General features: G+C 40.6%; 2 protein-coding genes across 2 annotated transcripts; both read right to left on the bottom strand.

Moving 5' to 3' along the window:
* Positions 1 to 647: 647 nt before the first annotated feature.
* TXNDC12 (thioredoxin domain containing 12) lies at positions 648 to 26,695 on the bottom strand. Its single transcript, XM_039238746.1, has 7 exons — positions 26,472 to 26,695; positions 13,860 to 13,920; positions 6,706 to 6,758; positions 5,652 to 5,725; positions 4,248 to 4,317; positions 3,443 to 3,526; positions 648 to 1,498 (listed from the first exon to the last, which is right to left on the bottom strand). The coding sequence occupies exons 1-7, from the start codon at positions 26,566 to 26,568 to the stop codon at positions 1,419 to 1,421; spliced, it is 519 nt and encodes a 172-aa protein (XP_039094677.1). The 5' UTR covers positions 26,569 to 26,695; the 3' UTR covers positions 648 to 1,418.
* KTI12 (KTI12 chromatin associated homolog) lies at positions 9,362 to 10,998 on the bottom strand. The gene has a single exon (XM_039238739.1). The coding sequence runs from the start codon at positions 10,996 to 10,998 to the stop codon at positions 9,934 to 9,936; it is 1,065 nt and encodes a 354-aa protein (XP_039094670.1). The 3' UTR covers positions 9,362 to 9,933.
* Positions 26,696 to 27,162: the final 467 nt, after the last annotated feature.

Below are 27,162 nucleotides of genomic sequence, written 5' to 3'. Positions count from 1 at the left end.
GAGAGGAGAGAGGAGGGGGAGAGAGAGAGAGAGAGAGAGAGAGAGAGAGAGAGAATCCTAAGCAGATTCTACACTAATGCTGGGCTTGAACCCATGAACCGTTAGGTCATGACCTGAGCTGAAACCAGGAGCTGGATGTTCAACCAACTGACCCACCCAGGTGCCCCTATACCTCTCATGGGACTGTTAGGACTATAAACACATGAACTGGGATAACATATACACATAGTACTTAGGAGAGTGCATGGCACATACTGAGGCCCAGATACTTCCTTAACACTACTGTCTTGAGGTGGCAAGAAAGGGCATGACACTGTCACATTTGCATTTTGGAAAGATCACTGGGGGAAGCAAGGAGGATGGACTCTAGAAGACAACAGTGGAGGTAAGTAGGCAAGTTAAGAGGCTAGCACAATAAATTGTCTAGGAAGTAGAAAAAGCCTCCCTGCCTGAAAACAGTGACAGTGAGGAGAGAGGGAATCCAGCTATTTAACTGGCAGAAGACATGAGCTCTGATGCCCTGTGTGAACATGGGAGAAGCAGGAGTGGGAAGAGTCCTAGGCTGGGCCCTCAAGGCTAGTTTTCTTCCTGAAGTGATTTCCATACCTCCCTCCATTCTCTAGTAACAAAAAGGCCATCACAACACATTTCCTTTCAAAGTTTTATTAAAGTTTAATGGAACGATTAATGTCTTTTAATTTTTTTGTTAACTTCAGTACAAAAATACAGTTGATGACTTGACAAAATTGGCTCCACCTAGGGCTTGAAGGTTTCTGTTTCTGCAACAGTAACAGGGAAAGCATGCTTCCAGCTGGGGCTGAGTCCAAGCACACAGCCATTCCTGCACACACATGCGTGCAAACAGGGAAGCCCAAGCAGTAGAAGAGGATGGAAGTTGCCGGGATTCAGGAAGAAGCCCAAGATTATTCCCAGGAGAAAATAAGATGAAACAGGCTGGTCTCCTTGGTGGGGGTAAAATTACTGATTTGCATTTAGGTTCGTTGTTTTAAATGATACTTCTGAAATTTTACTATCGTAGAAAATATGCTACTGGTCTCTTTTCACCACCAAGGTGAATAAAGCTGGAGGAAATGGAAAAAGATTCAAATACTGAAGTGTGAGGAATAAAACTCCAAATGGCTCAAGTTTTGTGTCAAAAGCTGTCATCCTTTACATTCAATGACAAACAGACATCTAGGAGGGTGTGGGACAAGAAGTCTGCCACACTGCTGGATCCACAAGCATGGAGACCAGTTTCTGTTAGCAGAAGTCTTCCACAGTGACAGCGCTCCTTCCCATGTAGGCAGGAGCAAGGGATCCTGGTTGGTTTACTTGTTCTGAGTGATTCCTCAAGATTACCTCCCCTGCTGCTTTCCTTCCAGAACACTAACTTTGATAAAAGAAGGGATACATTCAGGTTACAACTCATCTTCAAGATGTTTCTCTCTGAAGGCATCACCCGTCAGCCTTTCCTGAGCTTCCTTCATCCCCTGAACAACTGTGAAATAAAGGTTGGGGGGGGAAAAGTATGAAGTAGGTTTTTAATATCTGACATTTGACAACTAACACAGATTTTTTTGTTATAGGAGAAATCTGACAGAAGCCCAGCATCTGGACTTGAGATCTAGTTCTGGATTTTAGTCCTGGAGAGTCATTTACCTCTTTGGATCTGTTTATAGCTGGTCTATAAAATCAGCTAATGCTACTTACTTCACACAGGATTATTATAAAACTTAAATGAACAATAAAAGAGCATTATAACTTATGAAATACTACAAAAATATTACTAGTTACTATGGCTTACCATCCAGGATCAGGAGTGAATCCCTGTCACAGGCTACAGATGCTCCCTTGACATTAAGGGAGTAGAAAACACTTTCCTACCATCCCCATCATATCTTTTTGATGAATGTTGTGTTTATTTCATGTGCTGTGGAAGTTACAGGCATTTGTGTGCAGGTGCTAGGAAGAGGTGTAGTCTTCAAGGAGGTAGTCATTTCTAGTATCACCTACACATAGAAGCCAAGTTCTCAGTCAAAGAAAGAGTAGACTGGAAGGAGGGCCCTAGATAGATGAGAGATGAAACTTCTATCTTAGGACATCTCTCTTGTCGATTTAGCTTCAAGGAGGGCAGCTGTTTTGGTACAGGCTAATACAGTGACAGGCCAAGAACTAGACTGAACCAGAGTCTGTAGATCTCAGAATGCAAGCCTGTAACTTCATAAGAGCCAAGTAGAATAGTTGGTTATTTCCCTTTTGCTTTCCCTAAGCCTTTAGTAAAGCCAAGTTTGAATGTTCCAGTTTCATGTCAGCTGAGCCATGGGGGATTCAGGCAACAGCTCTGTATCCACATTTGGACTAATGAGTTAAAAGATGATGGCAGCGTGGAGATGGCAATGGTAAGTTGGATGAAATTCTACAGGGAATTTGAATCTTAATGGTCAAAAATTGGGGACCTAAAATCTAGCTGCCCTTCACATGTGGGAAATTTCCCTCTAATACCAGCCTTTAATGATCTGCATTTGGATAAGGAAGATGACATTCTCCTTACCCATAGGAAGGAGATAACCTCGAGATCTCTTTCTTCTCCCTATTCTGAGAAATAAGAGTTCCAAGGACTCAAAACATAAAGTGACCAATGACGACAGCATAGCAGTTCTGAACAAATGGCAACTTAGCACTAACAACCCCCTCTTATAGATGACACAGGGTAACTTTGGAAGGGAAACAGGGACAGTACATAGCATGAATTCCATCTCTGCCTCCAGAATGATTACGCTCAAGGATTAGAGAACAAGAACGCATGACTGACATGATTTAAACCTTCCTTCACCTGTTTGTGCTGACACTGTTCTCTTTGCCTGGAACATGCTTTTTGCATTCTTCTGCTGGCTAGGTCTCGTTCTTCAGGATTCAGTCCAGTCACTGTGTACTCCAGCGAGCCTTACGTACTCTCCATGTTGGGCTATACCTCCCACCCCTTGCTTCCATAGCTTGAAATGTCCTCATATCTGTTCATAGAGACAAATTCTTATCCTTCTAGGTCCAACTGGAGATTACTATCTATGAAACTTCTTAGACTTGATCAGCTAACAGCATTCCTCCTTTGAATTCTTAAAGGAACAGTAGCATTAGTACTGCTGTGGGGAAAAAACTTAAGTTCTGGACTGAAATCCTGGCTCTATGACTTAATTGTGAGACCACAGGCAAATGACTATCTCCGTAAGCCTCAGTTCTTCTGCTCCCTGTGGTTTGGTTAGCTCCAAAGTAGACTGTAAGTAGCTAGGGACAGGGCTCAGTCTCATCTTTCTCCTGTATTCTACACAGGTTCTAGCCAAAAGCTGGTCACATAGGAGATGCTCAGCTAACATGTAGAATCAAGTTTCCTACCATGGGCTTAGTTAAATTTAGCAACAATCCTCTTCCTCTCAACATAACATACCTTGTTCAGCACTGACGTAGAAATACTTGTAGCTGGGGTTTCCATTCTCATTGATGATTTCAGGACGCACCTTGCCACTGGGATCTATTGTAGACATAATGCCATAAGGATTGCAGTAATTGTAACGGAGGTATTTCAAATGCTATATAGTAAATAAGGCCTTCTAGGAAACGAGACCTGCCCATCTTTGCAGCCCATTATCTCACCAGTCTACCCTTTGTGTTTTATGCTGTAATCACAAAAAATTCCTTGCAGCTCCCTGAACTCAGGAGCTCCCATGCCTTGGCATATGGCTGTTCTCTCTTCCTGGCATGTTTCCCTTCTGTTTGATGATGGGGGTGGGGATCCTACATTTCTACTTGTCTCCCTGACAGAATCCAGCAGAATGCTGAGCAAAGATTAGATAGTCATTAAATTTAATTATCTTTTATAAGTTGTTTGCAGAAAGACATTTGTCTGGTTATAGTATTCTACTGCCTCAGTTGCACTATAAGTCAAGGGTAGGAACTGTGGCTTCTCTCTGTCCCTGCAGTGCCTAGCACAGTGTTTGACATGTGGCTAATACCCAAATAAATGAATGGATGATCAGTACTCTGTCATTGCTCACAAAAACAGTTAATAGAAAAAAATTTCTCTCAGACTTGAAGTTCTGGCATTCGGAACTCCCGTACTTTCTCGAAACTGGTTTTTGTTTGTTTTTGTGTTTGGCCATCCTACTACAGTTTCACCAGATGGAGTAGGTGCCTTGACTCTTTTACCTTTCCTTCCACATCACAGGTCCCCAGATTAAGGTCTTTCACCTTACCCAGGAAAAGAATTCGTGGAATATAACCCCCATCAGGGCTGAAATCTTCATCCTTGGGCTCCTCTTCATCCTATTAAGTATAAACCTTAAGTCAGATCATGTTCTTTCTTTCTTTAAAACCTTTCAGTGGCTTCTGCTTTCACTCAGGGTCAAACCCCAAGTCCTTGCATTGGCCTAAGAGGCTCTACATAATCTGCCACCTGGGCACTTCTCTAACTTTATGTCCTCCTACCCCTTATTAAGTTTTTTTCTTTAAAAAAATTTTTTTAACGTTTACTTATTTTTGAGACAGAGAGAGACAGCACGAGCTGGGGAGGGGCAGAGAAAGGAAGACACAGAATCTGAAACAGGCTCCAGGCTCTGAGCTGTCAGCAGAGAGCCCAATGTGGGGCTCGAACCCACGGACCGCGAGATCATGCCCTGAGCTGAAGTTGGATGCCTAACTGACTGAGCCACCCAGGCGCCCTTGTTTAGTTTTTCCAACCACACTAGCCTGCTTGTTGTTGCTGACATTAAGCCAGGCATGCACGTCACTCAGCCCTTTGTGAGTGACTGCTCTTAACCTCTGCCAGGAAACACTTTTTCCATGATCCACATAGCTCACTTCCTTGTTTCGAATATTTGCCCAAATGTCATCTTTTCTTTTTTTTTTTTTTTAACGTTTTATTTATTTCTGAGAGAAAGAGACACAGTGTGAGCAAGGGAAGGTCAGAGAGAGAGGGAGATACAGAATCTGAAGCAGGCTCCAGCCTCTGAGCTAGCTGTCAGCACAGAGTCCGACGCGGGGCTTGAACCCACAAACTGTGAGATCATGACCTGAGCCAAAGTCGGATGCTCGACCAACTGAGCCCCCCAGACGCCCGTCACCTTCTTTTCTAACCGTCTATTTAAAATTGCAAAGTATCCCCTCCATCCTTCATTTTTAGCCATAGCATTTACCACCATCTGACATATTTTATTTTACTTGTCTGTCTCACTATATTCAATTCCCTGTATATAATTTCAGTGAGGGTATAAAGGATACCTAATGAAGAAACAGGAAGGCAGCACGCACAAGGTGCTCAGCTGAATCACATTTTGCAGGGATCTATGTCCTGCATGTGTTACTATACCTTTAGTTCAGCGATACAAAGATGTAAAACATGTCATAACCACAGACTAAGACTGAAGGACCTTAAAATGTAGTCTTCTTAGCTAATCTCTCCTTACCTTCCTCCCACAAGTGGAGGCTGGATGGCCTTCTACACCTAACACAAGCCTTACTATTAGAAGTCAAGAGGAAAATACATACATACAGGAGGCCTGCTCTGCCACATATGACTTTACATCATTGATGATGTTAATTCTAAAACAGCGAAGACTTAAAATTATAGCAGAAAGGAGAACCCTTCCCCCCAGTCTCACCTCAAGATTCACCATAACAAAATTATGGGAAAGTTCTGAAATTTCTGTAGATTCTGCAAATTTGGGCTTTAAAGCTAGGAGGGAAAAAAAAGATTTTGGAATATAAGAAAACATCACTGTCATATGCAAACCCTAATTTGCTGAGTTGATTCAAATAACTGAACTTCTTTCTTTTTTTTAAACTCCTAAGAACCAGAAATCAGGACACCTGAATTCTGGTCATGTTTCTGCCACTTATTCACACAGGTAGGTGACCTAGAGTGACTGACTTCATTTCTCTGAAAACACAGATAATGGCATATAATGAAAAAATTATTTCTATTTGCTTTTTACAGTCACAGGTCAGTAACTTCTATTGAAATAACAGAAAAAAGAGTAACATATATGTTTATATACATATAATTATATATATGTATATAAAATTGCACTATTTTATATATATGTATGTATATAAAATTACACTATTTGCACTAATTTTCTACTCCTTTTCCAACTTCTGTAGAGTGTAGCATACCAAAGAAAAAACCTGACTAGGAAGTGGTAAGGTGGCAAAGCAGAAAGACTACAGGCCACAAATAATACTGGGTTCTAAATTTGGTTCCCACCTCCTCCAGGAAGACTTCTGTAATCACTTCTCATGTTTCTGTACATTTCAGCTTCCTATATTTACTGTCCATACAACTACTATAGCGCTTAATACTATACTCTGACTATATCTCAATTGCTTTACTCTCTAATCCCTTGCAAAGATAACTGCAAACTTCTTGAGGGCAGGGAATCTATGTCATACATATTTCTTTGGTATCCCTTAGAGCAATCAGCACTCCTGGCACAAAGTCTGTGCCAATTTAATGTTTTTTTTTTTAATTTATTTTTTAAAAATGTTTTTTTTTGAGAGAGACAGAGACAGAGTGTGAGCTGGGGAGGGGCAGGGAGAGAGAGGGCTGAAGTCAGATGCTTAACTGACTGAGCCCCTCAGGCACCCCTGTGCTAATGGTTTTTATTAAATGTTAGTACTTAAAAACACATTTGAGGTTTGATTATTTGCACTTACCTTTGCAAGCTCCACACCAGGATTTATGGATGATCACCATTAGGGGCAAGCCACTTAAAAAGAAAACAAAGAAATTATAATCTAATAATTCCACTTCTTTAAGTCTATCCTAATAAAGTGATCATATATAAAGACAAAGATAGTTCATGTAGTATTATGATTTTAAGAAAACTTTTAGACAACCTAAATATTCAAGAATAGAGTATAATAAAATTATTATAAAATTATTGTATAAGTTCTGACATTCCTATAAATTCTGAAAATTTGGGCTTTAAAGCTAGGAAGAAAAGGCTGTAGAAAAGAACATCAAATCATGATATTTCTAAATGTTATGGTTACATAACCATTGAAAATGTTTATAAAATTTTTCATTGGTATGTCAAATTAAACTAGAATGGGCACTTGGCTGGCTCAGTCAGTGGATCACATGACTCCTGATCTCAGGGTCACGAATTTAAACCCCATGTTGGGTGTAGAGCTTACTTAAAAAAAAAAAAAAAAAAAAAAAAGAATACAAAATTGTCATCTATAGTTTGGATTTAATTGTATAACTATATATAGGGGAAAGACCTTAAAATAAAATGAAATATACCAAAACATAATAGTTATCCCTAGATAATGGGATTGTGGATTTTACTATACTTTTTCTATATTTTCCATTTTTTTCCTACAATTAAGTGTAATTTTTATAATCAGGGAGGAAACAACTTTTTCTTTTTTAAAATGATGAGCAATATCATCTACCTGAACCAGTCTTGGCCAAATGAAGTCCTTAAGCTCTCAAGGCTTAAATGTCAACTTGTAAGAAAGTCCTACGTAAGCAGCCATTGGCTTTCTGAATCATCCAATCACCGTTATCAGCACACTACATAACAGATCATTGTATGTACTATATTAAACTCTATTACTTATCCATCTCCCTGCAATAGACTTGGGAGTTTCCTTAAGGAAAGAACTCAGCTTTCTCTACATGCCCTACATGTGGCACATAGAATATTATTGATAGCAAACACTTGCATAGCATTTACTATGTACCCAGCACTATTCTAAATATACATAAATTAATTAATTTAGTTAAGTGTCAAGTGAATTATTCAGTACCTCATTAGAGGCCTACTACAAATCTGGGATGAATTTATAACTCTTAATACTTGTAAAAGCCAAGTAAGCAGGGCAAACTTAAGTGAGAAGTAGGATCTAACTAAGCATATGCATTCTGCTATGTGCTTTACAGGCATTATCTCATTTAAATCCTCATAACAATCCTAATATATATACTATTAATGTTCTCATAACAGAAATGAGAAAATTGAGACTCCCCAGAGATTAAGTATTTAGCCACATAAAATCTAGGTTCTGCACCCACTACCTAATTCATTAAGTCTGACTCCAAAACCAAGGACCATTACTGTCTACTTCAACTTAGAATGGCAATCCACAACCAATAACTAACTTTGAATCAGAGAACAGAGATTGGAAAAAGCATTAGAAGTTGCCTAGTCCAAACTTCCATTTTACACAGGAATTCTAACATGTATCATCTAATATAGCATATGTAACTATAATATATCCAATATAACAACAGGTGGTCCAAATTGCCTGGTGAGCAAGAAACCCATCACCAACCAGGGTAGCCCATCCTTTTAATAGCTCCATGCACTTACAGAGCAGTTTAGAATGCCTTGTTCCCTCCTCCCTCCCTGGTAAACTTTTATTTATCCTTCTAGAGCAGAGATCAGGAAACTACTCTGCAGACCTGATCCAGTCCACTGCCTGCTTCTATAGAGGTGTAAGATATAAACTTTTTTTTTCATTTTTAAATGGCTGAAAAACAAATCTAAAAATAGTACCTCATGATATGTTAAAATTAAATATAATTCACATTTCAGTGTAGTTTTATTAAAACACACTTATACTGAGGTGTCTGGCTGGCTTAGTTGGAAGAGTATGCAATTCATGATCTCAGGGTCGTGAGTTTGAGCCCCACTTGGGTATAGAGATTACTTAAATAAACTTAAAACACATACACACTCATATTCAGTTGTATACTTACTGTATATGGCTGCTTTTGTGCTAAAATGCACTACAGTTAATAAGCTACAACAGATACCCTATGGCCCACAAAGCCTAAAACATTTACTATTAGATCCTTTGCTGACACATGTTCTACTGTGACAGGCCAAATGTTAACCCCTCTGCGAAGCCTTCCCAAAACTATCTTCTCTCAACAGCTAATTAGTCCTTTCCTCCTCTGGGGTCCCAAACCATTGTGTTATCATCATGTAAACACCAACACTTTTCATACCATAATCATGTTTACTTGTCTGTATTTCTCACCAAACTATTAATTTTTCAAGCATAACAACAGTATCTAATTCCTCTTTGAAAATCACAAGTACTGATTTTTATTTAATAAAATTAATGAAGGAATGAAAAGAGCTTAAAGTGATATTTGCCTTGAAATACAGAATGAAGCACACTTATGGAAGTTGTCATCATCAGTCTAGGTTAGGCCAAACATCCAGTCTCAATAAGCACTGTCAAAGAACTATTTCGGTCAAAGTTATAACAGTGATAAATGTTTTTATAAATGTTACATTAAGTAAATTACATGCAGAACATTAAGTTACATGAAGCGAAAGAGATTCCGGCAGACTTTCTTCTTCTAAAAGACTTTATTAGATATAAATTCTAATAGTTACGTCTTTTGCTTCCACTAGAAGTAAAGCTTCCCAAGGACAGAAACCAGTGGATTTATCGGAGATCCCTGGCCCCAGGACAGACTAGCAAAAAGTAGGCACAGTACTTGAAAAACTGTGGTATGAAAGAAGGGCCAGTGCAGATGCAGAACTGTGACATCTTCAGTTTCCACTCACAATTGTTTAAAAACAATTCATCCATTCAGTCTGTTCTACAAGTCAGATGCGGAAAATCCTGGGTGTGTGACACCAAATGTAGAACCCAATCTAAACAAACTCTGCCCACCTGAGCTCTGTCCCTAGAGAAATTTGCCAATTCTCCAAGCCAGTTCTCCGTTTTCTCTAGTCTCAATTTATGCTGTTAACTAAAAAGCATTCAGATAGAGGAAAATGTGAGTAAAATCAGTCACAACAGCTGTAGTACTAGATACCAACATGCTATGCAGACCTTCGGATTACTGTCTCAAGAAACACAGAGAGCAGTGGAGGTTAGACAAGGAGCCAGGGCTTTTCCCCCACACCCCTCTGTTTAGTGCAGGCTCTGGCTCAAATACTGCAGAAACATGTTGGCCAGTTGAGGCAGGTTCTCATTGTTGGGATGCATTTTGGTATAGGAAATAAACTGGCGACGGAGACGACTCAGTTCTGCCATGGTCAAAGGCCGGGTAAACTGCAGGTGCTCCGTGGTGCCAGGAAGCTTAAGCAAGTCTCCAGGAACCGCGTTCTTCTGAGCCTCCATCAGTCCCGCCAACACCTGGTTGGTGACCTGATCCAACTGGTGCAGAAAACTGCCGGAGGCAAGGGGCTGGGACTGTGTAGACTGATGGGGTGGGGGAGCCTGGTTCTCAAACAAGGCGGCCCGTATCTCTGCCAGGGGTAATGGCTCCTCTAAACCCACCAAGGTGAACAGGGGCCGATCCCAGCGGTTTCGAGAGTCGGGAGCTTCAAAACGCTGCGTTAAGGCCTCCATAAGTTCAGGAGAGTAAAAGGCACTAGCCATACGCTTAGCACCTGTATCAAATTCTGGAGTCACAGGAGCTGGAAGATCTGGCGCCCTGGTTTCCTCCTGTTCCAGCTCCTTAGCTATATCTGCTTGGGTTCTCCCACTTACTACGGAGTCCACAGCTTGTGGTTCCCTGAGGACACAGCTAGCCGCCGCCAGAGGTCTCCCTCTCTCCTCAGTGCGCGGCCTCCAGCTCACGCTGGGGTTCCGGCCTTGGTGGTCCACCGCATCAGCTTCCGGAGGTCCCCCGCTCACACCGCCCCGCCGTATGCAATATACCAGGCAGAGCGGAGTGCGCGCCGCCCGCGCCAGGCAATAGAGCTCATAGCGGAAGCCCTTGATGTAGTTAAGCGAGTCGAGGATGACCACATCGTGGCGACTCAGGCGCCGCTCCACTGCGGCTCGCAAGGCCCCGCGCAAGGCCTTCTCACGGGCCGAATCACCATACACCGTCGCGTCCTCCGTACCCAGCACCAACGCGTCATCCACCACGTACACCGCGCGGCCGTCGACCGCTAGCGCTCCACGGAGCTCGTCCGCCCGCCGGCTCTTACCGCTGTACGGAAGCCCGCAAAACACTACGAGCGGCATCCCTACAGGACGCGGCCATGTGCAAACGGGCAGCGTCACTTCCGGGTTGCTGAACTCTCCGACGCAAACCGGAAGAGAAAATTGCACTTCCCGTCCCTCTCTAGTCATAAACGGACTTATTGTTGCTATGGAAACATGAGATCTACTCCAACTAAACTCAGGATCTGCTCTCAGGAAAAAGAGGGAAACAAGAATGACATCAGTTATTTATGTATGTAGGCCTATAAATAGGCCTCAAGAGAATGTGATCTGCCAAAGACTGCCCAACTGTTTCTAATAGGGCTCTAAGGAGCATTAAACACTGCAAAACAATCAGTACTATATTTATCATACATAGACCATTCACAAATGCTAGTTCCTGTCTTTCCTTACACTCAGTGATTCTCAGTAACTGTTTACTCAACAACCATTTCAATCATTCAACTTCTCCATGATTGGTAATTCATAAATGAACATAAAACAGTTTCCCCATAGAAGTCTGAATGGGAAAAATAAAGCACCTTACAAGCAAAGTAAGATATACTTTGGAATAGTATGGATAGAATACGTGGTTGAAATATAAAAGTATAAAAGAGAAAAACAAACTGCCCCAAAAAATCATTTAAGACTTTATCTAGACATAGTCATTTGATTTAGAATTTGAAAAACTGGGGGGCCTGGATGGCTCAGTCCATAAAGTGGGGGACTTGGGCTCAGCTCACGATCTCCCAGTCTGAGTTCCAGCCCAGCGTCGGGCTCTGTGCTGACAGGTCAGAGCCTGGAACCTGCTTGGGATTCTGTATCTCCCTCTCTCTCTGCCAGCCCCCCGCCCCCCCCTCCATTGTTCATGCTCTCTTTCTCAACATAAATAAACATTAAAAAAAAAAAAGAAATTGAGAAACTAACATAAATTTTTCTCTGGGGTAAAGTTGCTTGATAATATACAGGATGCCTAGTCCAATTTGAATTTCAGATAAGCAACATAAAATGTTTTTAATGTGTCTCAAATATTGAATGGGCCATATTTAAAACTACTTATTATTTACCTGAAATTCAAATTGAACGAGGCATCCTTAGTTTTATTTGCTAAATCTGGCAACCCTATTCTACAGAATGTGTAAGACTCAAAGTCATTAAGCTATAGGATCTGTTCCAGCAAAAGCAAGCACTATGCAGTTGACCCTTGAAAAACAGGGGTTTGGATTGCACAGGTACACTTATAATGCAGATTTTTCACAGCACAGTACTATAAGTGTATTTTCTCTTCCTTATAACTTTCTTAACATTTTCTTTTCTCTAGCTTACTTTGTTATAAGAATACAGTATATACTACATGTAACATACAAAATATGTGTTAATGGACTGTTTATGTTATCAGTGAGGATTCCTGTCAACAGTAGGTTACTAGTAGTTAACTAGTAGTTTTGGGGAGTCAACAGTTATATGCAGATTTTGACTAAGTAGGTGGTCAGCACCCCTAAACCTACATCCCAGCATTGTTTAAGGGTCAGTTATAGTTTTGTAGGTGCAGAAGTGTGAGAGTTTCTGTGCAAGTATGTAGGTGTATAAAGTAGATGCACAGGAGTGCCTAGGTGGCTCAACTGGTTAAGTGTCCAACTCTTAATTTCAGGTCTGGTCATGATCTCACAGTTCATGAGTTCAAGCCCCACATCAGGCTCTGCACTGGCAGCACAGAACCTGTTTGGGATTCTCTCATTCTTTCCTTCTCTCTAACCCTCCCCTGCTTGTGCTTGTTCTTTCTCTCTCTCTCTCAAAATAAATAAATAAACATTAAAGCATTTTTTAAATAAAGTAGATATATTGGGTCATTGCATCTCTCCAGTATAGTATTATAGAGAACATTCAAGTATTGACTCTATCAATTACTACCTGTGTAATCATTTGACAAATTTTTCAATATTCTGTGTCTCCATTCCTCTCCCATGCAATAACAACAACAGCTCTTATTTCAGTCTGAACCAACCTCACAGGTTATGAAAATTAAATACATTAATGCATGTAAAGCACTTAGATCAGTATTTAACCTTCCCTCTCTGCTCTGCCTTTTCTTCCTCCTTTGCATCAGTTATTTGCATCAGTGCATAGACTAAACTTAACTGAAACTCAAAACTATTCAATTTGAGACTGTTAGGCAGTATGGTTTACTGGTGGGCTGCAGACGCTACAGCTATAGTATCTGGGTCTGAATCTTGGCTCCACCACTTACTAGCTATGTGATCTTGAGGAAGTTACTTAACTGCTCTGTGTCTTAGTTTTCTCATCTCTAAAATGAAGGTAACAGCATTACCCACCTCAAAAGAGTTCTTGTGAGAATTAAATGAGTTAATTCAAATAATTCAGTGTCTGGTGCATAATAAGCACTTATCAAATGCTAACTACTATTGCTTTTTTTAATGTTTGTTTATTTTTTGAGAGAGAGAGAGAGAGCAAGCTGAGGAGGGGCAGAAAGAGAGAGGAAGAAATACCAAGCAGGCTCCACAGTGTCAGCACAGAGCCCGATGTGGGGCTCGAACTCACGAACTGTGAGATCATGACCTGAGCTGAAACCAAAAGTTGGACACTCAACCAACTGAGCCATCCAGGCACCCCAACTAGTATTGTTGTTATTGTTATCATCAGGCAACTCCCCAGTTCTGGCTCTGTTTTGGCATAACCCTTCACCTGAAATTAATGTTAAACTGATGGCTAGAAGGTGTTTTACCACCATAAATAACCTGCTGAATGTATTTTCTTTTTAAAGCAATCTCTAGGCCCAATGTGGGATTGTACTAGTGACACCAAGATCAAGAGTTGCACGCTCTACGTGATGAGCCAACCAGGCACCCCTCTCACCATAAATAACCTAAAACCATATCTTGTACCTGGCAGCTGCTTCCTTCTTCCCATCTTCTAGTGTCCTCCAATGAATGTGATCTCCAAAACCTGGAAGGAAAAAGCCTTGTAAACATTCACCCGTGAACAAAGGACAAAGACCCAAAAAAGAGAAATGTGGTGTGTTCACAAGGTAGCCATAAAAAAGTTTTCCCTCTGTAAAGAATATGGTGTTTAAGTCTCAGCTCTACCACTTTCTAGGCGTATGGGACCCTGAATGGTCCCATACCTCAAACCTCAGTTTACTTTCACACATATAAAACAGACAACATGACCTAATTCATAATTTTTAAGAAGAGTAAATAATGGCTGTGAAATCCTTTAACACAGAGTATGCAAATAATACTATAAGCATAAATGAGAACTTTCCACAAAGTAAACATAAAATAAGTCATTACAAATCATTACTAGTTGGAGACAATATAGCAACATAGGTTTAGAGTCAGAAATATAAGGGTACGGGGCGCTTGGGTAGCTCAGTGGTTAAGCATCCAACTGTGGCTCAGGTCATGATCTCATGGTTTGTGGGTTCAAGCCCTGCCTCAGGCTATTGTGCTGGAGCCTGATTTGGATTCTGTGTCTCTCTCCCTCTTTGCCCCTCCCCTGCTCTTGCTCTGTCTCTCTCTCTCTGTCTCAAAAATAAACATTGAAAAAAAAAACAAGGGTATTTGATTCTACTTCCTATTAAATGTGTGAATTTTGTGAATGTAGTGGGTTCTCCAAGTCCCAATTTCTCCATCTTTAAAATCAAGATAATAATACCTACCTCCAAGTGTTGGTATAAAGATTAAATGAGATAATTTATCTAAAGCTACTCTTAATTTTCCCCTCACTTCCACCAAAATCACACCTCTGTTAGGTCAAAACCTTCCAGAGGCTCTCCAATTGTCTAAAAAGAAAGGTCAAATTCTGGTAGCAGGACTTATAAAGCCATTCCAAATATGGCACCTGCCCATCTCCTCAGGCTTACTTTCTGTACTTTTTCTACAATCCTCTATACAAAACTATTTTCATTTCCTTAAACTCAGCATGCACTGTCTCCCCTCCAGCTTTCATAATTATTGCCTCCTCTGCCCTTCCTTCCACCCTCATTTCCAATTTATTCAAGTACAAAACCAGAGGGCATCATTACGTCTGGTAAATCTTCCCTGACTCCCAAAGCAGCCTATTCTTGCCCCATCACAGCACTTCCCAGGCTGAACTGTAAATGTTTATGTGCCTGTCTCCCTCACACTAAAGAGAATTCCCTAAGGCTGAGGCCACATCTGTATTATTCTCTCCTGTTTCCCCAGCTTTGAGCATTACACATGGCCATAGTAAGTGCTCCATAAAATATTTATTGAGTAAATGAATCTTATATAGGCCATATCATGTAAATGACTTAATTTTATTATTTGGACAATGTTAAGTGATCAAAATAATACTATCATTTATTAGCCCCTCACATATGCTCATGTTAACTACACATGTTATCTCATTTAAATTTGGCCTTGGAGTACCTGGGTGGTTCAGTCGGTTAATTGTTTCACTTCAGCTCAGGTCATGATCTCATGGTTTGTGGGTTCAAGCCCCAGTTGGGCTCTGTGCTGACAGCTCAGAGCCTGGAGCCTGGCTAGGATTCTGTGTTTACCTCTCTCTGCCCTTCCCCTGTTTGTGTTCTGTCTCTATCTCAAAAAATAAATAAACATTAAAAAAATTTGGCCTTGGGGCACCTGGGTGGCTCAGTCAGTTAAGCGACTGGCTTTGGCTCAAGTCATGATCTCCCCGTTTGTGGGTTCGAGCCCCATGATATGCTCTGTGCTGACAGCTAGCTCAGAGCCTGGAACCTGTTTTGGATTTTGTGTCTCCCTCTCTCTCTGACCCTCCCCTGCTCACACTGTCTCTCTCTCTCTCTCTCTCTCAGAAATAAATAAAACATTAAAAAAAAGTTTTTTTAATTTGGCCTTAACAGTAACCCTCTACTTCTTCAGTTTTCTCATCAGTAAAATAGGTAAAATAATAGCTGAATCTCATAAGATTGCTACTGGATATTACATAACAAATAAGAATATATAGTACCTTAGCACACTGCTTAGCACTTATAAATGATTAGTAAATAGCAGCTCTTTTTATGCTTTTCCTTTGAGACTTCTAAGCTTCCAAGAAGTTACATAACCTAGGGGGCGCCTGGGTGGCTTAGTCGGTTAAGCATCCAACTTTCGCTTAGGTCATGATCTCGCGGTTCGTGGGTTCAAGCCCCGCGTCGGGCTATGTGCTGACTGCCAGCTCAGAGCCTGGAGCCTGTTTCAGTCTGTGACTCCCTCTCTCTCTGACCCTCCCCTGCTCACGCTGTCTCTCTCTCCTAGAAATAAATTAAAAAAAAAAAAAAAAAAAGAAGTTACATAACCTATACCAGGTCACATAGCTGGTAAATGGCCAAACTGGGATTTAAGCTTCAATTCTATGACTTTTCAGTTATTATACTATCTTTCAGGCCTTTCGTTCCCAGAAATAAATTTAAATTTCCATCAGTGTTACCACAGGGAAATAAACAGCTCATCTAGATTAGTGCATAGAGGCAGTATCCAAACTAATCATCATCATTTTTCACTCCCAATAGTGAGGGTTGCTAGCCAAGAGAAATATGTCACTTGCTTGGGGCCCAAAGTCTAATCCTAAAGAGTGAATGATTAAGTGAGAGTAAAACTGGGAGAACTGGAAGGTGCCTAATGTGATTGATCACCATCATTCTACCTGTCAATACCTAAACTCAGGCAACTGAATCCTACTTTGGTGCGATTGCCCAAGTAGGCAGTCTGGGGGAGTATCCACCTACAAAATAATAAAATCACAGATAAAAGAGACTTTCAAAATGTACTCACTGGGCTAAAGTAAGCTAAAACCAGATGAGGAATAGTGAGCAACAAACAAAAGGGAAAGCTGACCTGAAAACAAATGTCCATTACGATACAGCAAAATGGAGATAATTCTGAGACTCCATATTCAAACTGAAAAAAGACTGAAATGATAATACCCCTAGGTTTCCAGATGAATCACATTTCAAACCTTTCTAGAGGAAAGTACTCCCCTCTTTAGGCCTTCAGAATAGCCAAAGATAAACAGTTATGAGTTCACAATCAGATTCCCCAAACACATAAGAAAACAGGCTACCACAGGTAAGAATCAGCAGAAGCAACAAATAGATTTCGATCCCTTAAGGACTTCAGATATTAGAATTATCAGCAATAGGACACAAAAATAACTATGTGTGAACATTTAAAGAAATAACACATGGAGGGTGCCTGGGTGGTTCTGTTGGTTAAGCATCTCACTTGATTTTGGCTCAGGTCACGACCTTATGGTTTGTGCACTGTCAGTGCAGAGCCTGCTTGTGATTCTCTTTCCCTCTCTCTCTGCTCCTCCCCCACTTGCCCACTCTCTTTCTCTCTCCAAATAAACATTTTTTTGTTTAAAAAATGGAAATAAATAAACATTATTCTGTTTAAAATAAAATGAAAAAAATAAATAACACATGGGATCACAAAAATGCATGCAACTCATGAAATAAATAGGCAAATCTATAAAGGCACCTGGACTTCTAGAAATTAAATATATAGGGGCACCTAGCTGGGTCAGTTGGTAAAGCATCTGACCTTTGATCTCGGGGTTGTGAGTTCAAGCTCTACCTTGGGCATAGAGACTATTTAAAAAATTGTTGAAGTATAATATCAACAGATATTCAGTGATAAAAATAAGCTAGTAAGCCACAAAAAGACGTGGAGGAACCTTAAATGCATATTGCTAAGTGAACAATGCCAATCTGAAAAGGCTACATAATATATGATTCCAACTACATGACATTCTGGAAGAGGCAAAACAATGGAGAATGTACAAAGATCAGTGGTTGCCAGGGGTTCATGGCGGAGGGAGGGATGAGTACATGGAACAGAATTTTTATAGCAGTGAAACTATTCTGTATGATTCTGTAACGGAAGATATAAGTTGCTATGGACTAAATTGTGTCTACCCCACCAAATTGGTATGTTGAAGTCCTAAATCACAATACCTCAGAAAAGAACTGTATTTGGACACAGGCTCTTTAAAGAGGTAATTAAAATGAGGTCACTAGTCTAGGCCCTAATCCATTATAACTGGTGTCCTTCTAAAAAGAGATTAGGACATAGACACATACAAAAGGAAGACCACGTGAAGACACAGGAAGACAGCCATCTACAAGAAGAAAATCAATCTTGCCAATCACTTGATCTTGAACTTTTGGCTTCCATATTTGTGATAAAATAAATACTTATTATTTAACCAAGTCTGTAGAATTTGTTATGGCAGCTCTAGCAAATTAATATATATATATTATTATACATTTGTCAAAACCCAGAGACTGTACAGCACAAATGTAAACCATGGACTTTAGTTAATAATAATGTATCAATACTGGCTTATCAATTGTAACAAATGAACCATACAAATGCAAGATGTTAATAATAGGGAAAATCAGGACTAGGGGTAAGTGGAAGGGTGACATCTGACATGGCAACCCTATTTTCTACTCAGGTTTTCTACAGACCTTACACTGCTCAAAAAATAAATTCTATTAATTAAAAACCATACAGTGAGGGACGCCTGGGTGGCTCAGTTGGTTAAGCGTCTGACTGGCTCAGGTCACGATATCATGGTTTGTGGGTTCAAGCCCCATGTTGGGTTCTGTGCTGACAGCCCAGAGCCCGCAGTCTGCTTTGGATTCTGTGTCTCCCTCTCTTTCTCTGCTCCTCCCCTGCTTGCACTCTGTCTCTCAAAAATAACTAAACATTAAAAAAAAAAATACAATAAAGGGGCACCTGGCTTGCTCAGTTAGAAGAGTGAAGTGACTCTTGATCTCAGGATTGTGAGTTTCAGCCCCATGTTGGGTGTAGAGATTACTAAAAAAAAAAAAAAGAAAGAAACTTTATTTTTTTAATAAATAAATGTTAAACATTTTTTTCTTTAAAAAATAAAAAAATTCAATGAATAGGCTAAAACAGCAAATTAGAGACCAGTGGAGAGATAAATCAGAAGTTATACAGAATGCAGGGGCGCCTAGGTGGCTCAGTTGGTTAAGCGTCCAACTTTTCAGTTCAGGTCATGATCTCATGGTTTGTGGGTTCGAGCCTTGTGTTGGGCTCTGTGCTGACAGCCAGCTCAGAGCCTGGAGCCTGCTTCGGATTCTGTGTCTCCCTCTCTCTCTGACCCACCCCCAGTTCATGCTGTCTCTATCTCTCTCTCAAAAATAAATAAAACATTAAAAAAAAGAAGTTATACAGAATGCAGCACAGAGAGATAAGGGAATAGTAAATGTGAAGAAAAGGCCAAGAGATATTGAGAAGATTAAGAAAGTAGTATAAAAAATTGGAGTTTCAGAATGAAAAGATGAGAGAAAAGGATGTATTTGAAAAGACAAAGTCACTGAGTGACTGGGGAATAAAACTGGGAAGAAAAAATACCTTTTGAAATATCACACCACGTTATTACCTAATTAAAATACATGTCCATCTTTTAAAAAGAAAAAGAAAAAGAATGGCTGAAAATTTTCAAGAACTTAGAGAAAACATGAATTTGCAGATATACAAAGCACAATTTACAACGACTAAGACAAATTACAAAATCAAAATATACACACTTAAACCGTAGTAAAACTGCAGAATGGCAAAAATATTAAGACCTTTAAAGCATTTCAAAGACAAATGACCTATTTCCTACAAAATATCAATAATTAGACTGACAAGAGCAAACTAGAAATTAGAAGAAAGCAGAATACCATCTTCAAAATACTGAAAAGAAAGTATCTCTAAATTTAGAATTACGTGCCTAGCAAAACTGTCTTTAAGAACAAGGGCCAAGACAGACATTTTTCAAAAAACTAAGAAACTTTTCCACCTTTGGGTATTCACAACTCATTATTATTTAAATGAATAAATATTTATTATGTAGTATTATGTAGTGGTTAAGAGCACGCGTGAACTCTGGACCTAGACTCCCTGGGTTGGAATCCTAGTTGCAGCTTACTTGCTGTGTGACTTTGGGCAAGTTTCTTACTCTCAGTGTCCTCAGCTGTGGGTAACTGAGGATAACAACAGTACTTACCTGTTAGGGTTACTGTGAGGATTAAAAAAATGGATACGTTAAAAAAAACTCCGAACAGTGTCTGGGACCGGAGAATTGCTACAAGTATTTGCTATCAATATAATATACAAGGCCTATTCTAAGTACTTTATGAGTACTAATCCTCATAACCCAGAGGTAGGTACTCTTACTACCTCTGAGAGAAAACTGAGACACGAAATCTAAATAACTTTCCCAAGTTTATATCACTAGTGAGTATCAGAGCTGGGATCTGAACCTAGGCAATTAAGGTCTGGACTCCCTGGTTTTGATCACTACACAATGGTGATCCTCCAGTAGAGGTGGGTAAAAGAGGCGAAGGAAGGAACAAACAATGCTGGGCTTGTTAGGCCAATGTAAAGACTCTAGCTTTTACTAAGCTCTTGGGTTTTGAGGAGAGCAGGAACACAATGTGGTTTATGTTTCCACAGGATTGCTTTGGCTTCTATGCTGAAAACAAACTACAGGGGGTGTTATGAGTTGAACTGTATCCCCTAAAAAAGATATGTTGGAGTCCTAACTCCCAGAGTTGTGACCTTATTTGGAAATAGGATCTTTACAGAGGTAATCAAGTTAAAATGGGGTCACGGGGGGGGCGGGGGGGGGCCTAACCCAATATGACTGGTCTCTATCTAAAAAAGGGAAATGTAGTCCCAGATATGCACACAGGGAGAGCATAGCCATCTACAAGGAGAGAGGCCTGGCACAGATCCATCCCTCACTGTTCAAAAGGAATCAATCCTGTTGATTTCAAACTTCCAGCCTCTAGAACTGTAAGATAATAATTTTTTGTTGTTTAAGCCACTCAGTTTGTGGTACTTTGTTACTGTAGCCCTAGTAAGCTAATATAGGGGAAAAAAGGAAAAGCAAATGAGATTAGTAAAGTGGCTATTGCAATAACCCATGTGACCAGTACTACTGTATTAGGATAACACAAACTTAGATATTAGTCCAGTCCTCTCATACTAGGAAGGCCTAGAAAAAAGGAAGAGACTACCCAAAAACACAAAGTAAGTAACAACCCAAATTTAGGTCTCCTGATTCCTAATTAGCATGTTTTCCAGTACCCCAACGTGTGCCTACCTGCCCTACTGCATTATCCCTAAGAGTTAGTCTAGAGGTATAATTTCAAACAATTCACTACATGTACAAAATTTCTTTGAAAATTTATATTAAAAAATACATTGGAGGAGATTCTGGGTGACTCAGTCAGTTAAGTATCCAACTTCGGCCCAGGTCATGGTCTGTCTCATGGCTTGGAGGTTCGAGCCCCACATTGGGCTCTCTGCTGTCAGTGTGGAGTCTGCTTTGGATCCTCTGTCCCCCTCTCTCTCTGCCCCTCTCCCACTCACATATGCTCTCTCTCTCTCAAAAATAAGTAAAGATTAAAAAAAGTACATCAGAGGAGTACCTGGCTGGCTCAGCCAATAGAGCATGCAACTCTTAATTTTGGGTTGTAAATTCAAGCCCCATGTTGGGTGTAGAGAAGACCTAAACATAAAATCGTTAAAAAATAAAAAGTCTACTGGAATTTTTCATAATAGTCGTAATCACCACCACCATTTTTTATTTTATTTAAACATTTTTCTAATGTTTATCTATTTTTTTTTTAATGTTTATCTATTTTTGAGAGAGAGACAGACACAGAATGAGAGTGGGAGAATGACAGAGAGTGAGGGAGACACAGAACCTGAAGCAGGCTCCAGGCTCTGAGCTGTCAGCACAGAGCCCAACACAGGGCTCCAGCCCACGAACCATGAGATCATGACCTGAGCCGAAGTCGGACCCCCAACAAACTGAGCCACCCAGGTGCCCCTAATTTCTTTGTGCATTAGCTGCTATGAAATGTATCTTATTTTTGAGATTTATGAAGATTACTCCAGTATTTCCCTATAAACTTTAATGGGCATTTCGCCAATTGTCCAATACCACTGATAAAAATTACTAACTTCTAGAGGCAAGGTTAATAAACTTCTTCTTGGGGGTGCCTGGGTGACTCAGTTGGTCAAGCGTCTGACTTCAGCTCAGGTCATGATCTCACAGCCCATGGGTCCGAGCCCTGTGTCAGGCTATGTGCCAACCACCATCATTTTTTAAATGCTTACTTTGTGATGATCACAATAATACAATTATAACAATATTAATAATGACTAATACTCACATGACATTCATTGTATGCCAGGTACTGTTTTCCATCCTTTTACACATACTAACTTATCTTCAGAATAAACTTATAAGGTAGAAACTCTAATTATTCCCATTTTACAGATATGGAAGCTGAAGTTAAATAGCTTGCCCAAGGTTTCACTGCCAGTAAATGGCAGAGCTGGGATTAGAATTTAGGTGGTCAAGTTCTAGAATCTGTAGTTTAGCCATACACTATACTGCCTTTCCAGCAAAGATTAAATGAACAAATGAATAAAAGAATATGGTCTCACCAAAGGAGACTGAAAATACTGACTTCAGATCTGGAAAACCGGGTCCTTTTGTTTCCCTTCAAATGTAACTTGAAAGGGTACAGTGCTAACCTTGTTACTAAAATCACCTACTCCCCTGACACCAGCCACACACACACCCATGCCAACTCGGAACATCTGAAAACAGTCCAATTTCCTGAAGTGTCACATGCATAGCCACCTAATTATGCCACTATCTGCAAAGTGAGCTGAAGGCTCCCACGTCAGTAGCTGTTTCCCTAAAACACTAAAAAAGTACAGGGTTGGGGGGGGAACCATTTCTAAACACAGCATTTACATCAGAACTCCCAAGCCCTTCATGCTAAAACTGTTTTCATGAACGTATGTGAAAGACATCAGAAAAGTATTATCCACCCACTTCTGCTGTTGAAACAAAAGGTCAAGTGTCAGAGCTGGCAGCCAATCCTCCAAAACAAGCAACACTGTACCTGAGAGGTAGAGTAACACAGTAGCTGAGCAAAGTCCAACCACAGCGAGCCGACCTGGACTGGAAGCCTAGTTCCACCCTTAGTATTTTTACAAATGCAAAATATGGCTAATAAAAATATCTATCCCATAAGATTATTGTGAATGTGCATAGGACACTGATACTTCATGTGTCAGTGCCAAGTTTTTATTCCAGAGACTTGACAAAGTCATCCATCTCTGTTTCAGGCAAGAGAGCACCTGAACTGCCCCCATTGACAGCTTTCTTATTCCTCCTATGAAGTCTTCAAAGGAGTTTCTGCACTCAGAGACAGGAATGGTACACTGGTTAAGAGCACATGCTCTGGGATTTCTAAACCAGAGAGTCCGTTTACCAGCTGTGTGACTCCCTTGCCCGATTTTAGATTCTTCATCTGTGGAATGAGGATGATGAGAAAAAATATTATCCATCTCAGAGGGTTATTATGAGTATTAAACCAGTCAGTACATGAAAAATGCACAGAATAGTGCCTGGAATGTAGTAAACGTACAGAAAATGTTAGTCATCACAATTCTCCTCGGAGATGATATATTCCAAATTTTTAGGACACAGAGAACAACAAAATAATAGTTGACCCCTGAACAACATGGGACTGAACTGCATGAATCTACTTATACATGGATTTTTTTTTTATAGTACAGTACTTTATATTTTCTCTTCCTTGTGATTTTCTTCATAACATTTCTTTTCTCTAGCTTACTGTATTATATAAAAACAGTATATAATACATATAACATAAAAATATGTGTTAATCAACTATTTATGTTATTGGTAAGTAAGGCTTCTGATCAACAGAAGGCTATCAGTAAAGTTTTGGAGGAGTCAAAAAAGTTATATGCTGATTTTTCGACTGTGGGATGTAAGGGGGGTCAGCATCCCTAACCCTGGTGTTGCTCAAGAGTCAACTGTATTTGAGAATACCATCCTGTTAGAGCTGGAATGACTCTTAGGAATCATTTCTAGTTCAATGCTCTCATGGTCTGACCAGCACTAAAACTCAGGTCTCCTGATTCCTATCCAGTGCTTACAACACACCACTATATTTCCTATTCTTAATGAAAATAGTAGGGTTGTTCAATCTCTTCTTTCTGCAAACCAACAGAAAGAGCCAGAGCTACTGAAACATTTGGGAAGAAATTTTACTCATCAAGATTTTCAGGACATACTGCTTCAGGGGCACATTTTGGGTGAGGTAGGATAGGTGAGCTATAATTTATTTCCCAAGAATCCATACCCAAGAGATACAAAAAACAAAAGTTTGAAACATTATTAATTCCTTTCAGGAAGAATTAAATATTCTTCCTTTGGAGGACATAATAATAAATATTAACTAAATATTCTCTAATTTTGTAACACAATATTAAGTGCTTTTTAAAAAATTTAATCCTCACAGCACAGCCCCCTTGCCTCAAGTTGCCTTCTTACATCCTGCTACAGTTACCTGGTATTTCCCTGCTCACAGTACATACCAAAGCTTATGCAATTGTTTGCTTACTTGCCTTGACAATCTTTCAGACTATAAGCTGAAAAAAGACCGGAATCTCAATGATCAGATATACCATTAATTTCTTCTTTCAACAGATATTCCTGAGCATGAATGAGACAGAAATGGTCCTGGCTTACTGGGGCAGACTTTACCTGCAAATATCTCTCATTCCACATGCTTTTCTTACAAAGTGACCTCAACATTCTTTGCATGGAGGTCCTTCCCCTTGAACATGCCCCTACAGACTACAGTAGAAGTGATGCTATGTGACTTGTAAGACTAGATGATAAAAATGCAATGCACATGCACCTTGTTCTCTTGGGTTGGCTCTCTTAAGAGTCTGGTTGTCATACTGAGGAAGCTCACACCTAGCCCATGAAGAAAGACCATATGGAGAAGTAACCAAGGGACATACCTTCCCCACAGTACCTTATTTGAAATCCTGACCCACAGAATTATGAGCATAATAAAATGATTTCCTTACACTATCAAATTTTGGGGTGGTTATGCAGCAATGGCAACTGAAATAACCATTAAGATATGGCTTCATATCTAACAAGGAATAAAGATACTGAACATGTGACGTCAAGGTATTGCCTACACCTAACAGTAACTGGAACAGAGTAAATTATTTGTTGAATGTCCAAGGTAGTTGTTATGCCCACTTTTCAGATGAGGAAGTGAGCTTTGAGAGGTTAAGCAACTTGCCCTAAGCCTCTCAGCTGGTCAATAGCAGAATAAATTAAAACTCAGATCTACACCCACACTCCTAACACTGTATTCTATCTCCCTTGGTGTTTAAAATTTTGCGTTAAGTATACAGTAATCTGTTTCAAAATGAGATCGTCAGTAATGAAAATATTCTGGCCAGTAGAATTCACCACGCAGTTTCATCACTGAGATAGAAACCCACATATCACCTTCTCAGAGAAATCTTCTTTGACCTTCCTAGCTCAAGCAATGCCAGCTCCCTCACCCTCCCCAGCCATTCTTTCTACTCCATCACAATTTCCTTTTCTTCACAGAACTTATCTATAGCTGAAATTGTCTTGCTTCTTCCATTTGTTCTTGTTCAGGTGTCTAATCTCTGTATCTCTGACTTGAATATGAACTCTGTGAGAGCAGGACCCTTATCTGTCCTAGCTATTTCAAGATCCCTAGTGCCTAGTACAGTGCCTGGAATATGGTAGGTGATCAAAAATTTCTACTGAAGGAGTAAATACCAATAAATATGCAAACTGGAAGGATAATGCAAAATGTAAGTCAGCAGGACTGTATCAGAATCATTCCATCCAGTAAGGTTGGTACAAAAAAAGGAGAGGAAAGTCCATGCTACCACTCTTCTACTTAGAAAAACCATAAACCCTGAATTCCAAAGATGTAGGTGAGGGGATGGGGGGGAGGGGTCACACCGATCCCCTATTCATAACCACTGTCCCCTCACTCTTCAAAAAAAAAAAAAAATCAGTTCTTCAGACACATTGACTGAAGCACACCAAGAACAACTGTTGGTGACCCTCTAACATTAGACATTCTATCCTTCACCTGGCCTCTCCTTATATACCAGTCACATCTCCCTGGGATGCTGGTGCTGTTCTCCCCAAGGTACGTTAGAAGCAGTAACCTAACTCTTAAGGGAGGATGTGAGGAGGAGGATCTTCAGAGCCAGGGAAAGGGTCTCTGCATAGGCAGGTCTTAGAGACCGTATTTCTCCCAAAAGGGAAAATGACTGCTCCTGAGGACCTACCAAGTGCTAGGCACCTCTGCTGGGCTCTTAAACACGCTTTAGGGTCGTTCCTTATTTCCAACACAAGCATTTAGGGAGGCCTCAAGCACAACTTCCTCGTCTTACCATTTCCCAAACCCGCTACTCCTTTTCCCCAAGAAATCCTCAACATCCAGGAGCGGTTAGGGAGGATAAAAAGAAACCTGGCGTGGCCTAAGAGACAGAACGGGAGGGGGGTCGTGTTAGCACAAGAAGAAGATTATACTGGGCTAGGGCCCAGTATGAGTAACGATTAAGATAAGAAGGCAGTCTGACCCTTTCCAAGCCCAATATGTCCATCAGAAGAGGTGATGAGAAGCAGGAAACTGAAGCCCAGCAAACAGGTGGCCCCGAGACGAGACCGAAGCTCCATGGTGGGAGGTGCGCGGAGCCACCGAGCTGAGCAGACGGAGGAGAGCCAGTCCTAGCAGAAGGTCCGCGCCGTTCCCCAAGTGCGGCTCAGCCCAACCCCTCGCGTTCCCAGATTTTTTTTTTCCTAACTGTGAAGGAAGTGATGTTAGACGGATGTGGGTGGTGCCTCCGGGGTCTGGTTTGAGATGGATTAAGTTTAAAGGTGCAGATCACGTAGAAGGGTGCGGGAGTTGCTCTCCTGCGTGAGCTGCTTCCCCTCAATTCTGGATGTTCAGTCCGAAGACTGAGAGGGAAAAGGTGGGCCGCGATAGTGGGGGTTGGGGAGAAGGCTCAGGAGAACCGTTGCTGGTTGCCTCAGCCGGCGAGGTAGCTCGCCGCCCCAAGAACCGCTGCACTTAATATTCACAACGCGAAATTATTGATCGGTGAAGTAAGCCGCTCCCTACAGCGGGCACGTTGCCCATTGGCCTTCCTTTTCCTCCACTAAAACAAACAAACGAACAAAAATCAAAACAAACAAACAAAAAAACACACCTAGACTACGGGATTCCATTCTTAGGTTCCTGCTCCGGTCACGAGGAGACCTGGCAAACCT

The sequence above is a fragment of the Hyaena hyaena genome, unplaced genomic scaffold (assembly GCF_003009895.1).
Source record: "Hyaena hyaena isolate Hyena2069 unplaced genomic scaffold, ASM300989v1 scaffold_5, whole genome shotgun sequence".
Classification (NCBI taxonomy): Eukaryota; Metazoa; Chordata; class Mammalia; order Carnivora; family Hyaenidae; genus Hyaena; species Hyaena hyaena.
The sequence above is the reverse complement of the archived record's forward strand: the minus strand, read 5'-3'. Positions and strand labels throughout refer to the sequence as shown.

Bases quoted from the DNA above. Each gene is read 5' to 3' on its own strand.
- KTI12 (XM_039238739.1), bottom strand. From the start codon at position 10,998: ATGCCGCTCGTAGTGTTTTGCGGGCTTCCGTACAGCGGTAAGAGCCGG.
- TXNDC12 (XM_039238746.1), bottom strand. From the start codon at position 26,568: ATGGAGCTTCGGTCTCGTCTCGGGGCCACCTGTTTGCTGGGCTTCAGT. The intron at 6,759-13,859 runs GTACAAGATATG...TTTCTTTTTAAG, and splicing joins AAGAAGGAAGCAGCTGCCAG to TGGCTTGCCCCTAATGGTGA. The intron at 1,499-3,442 runs GTATGTTATGTT...TTTATTTCACAG, and splicing joins CTACGTCAGTGCTGAACAAG to TTGTTCAGGGGATGAAGGAA.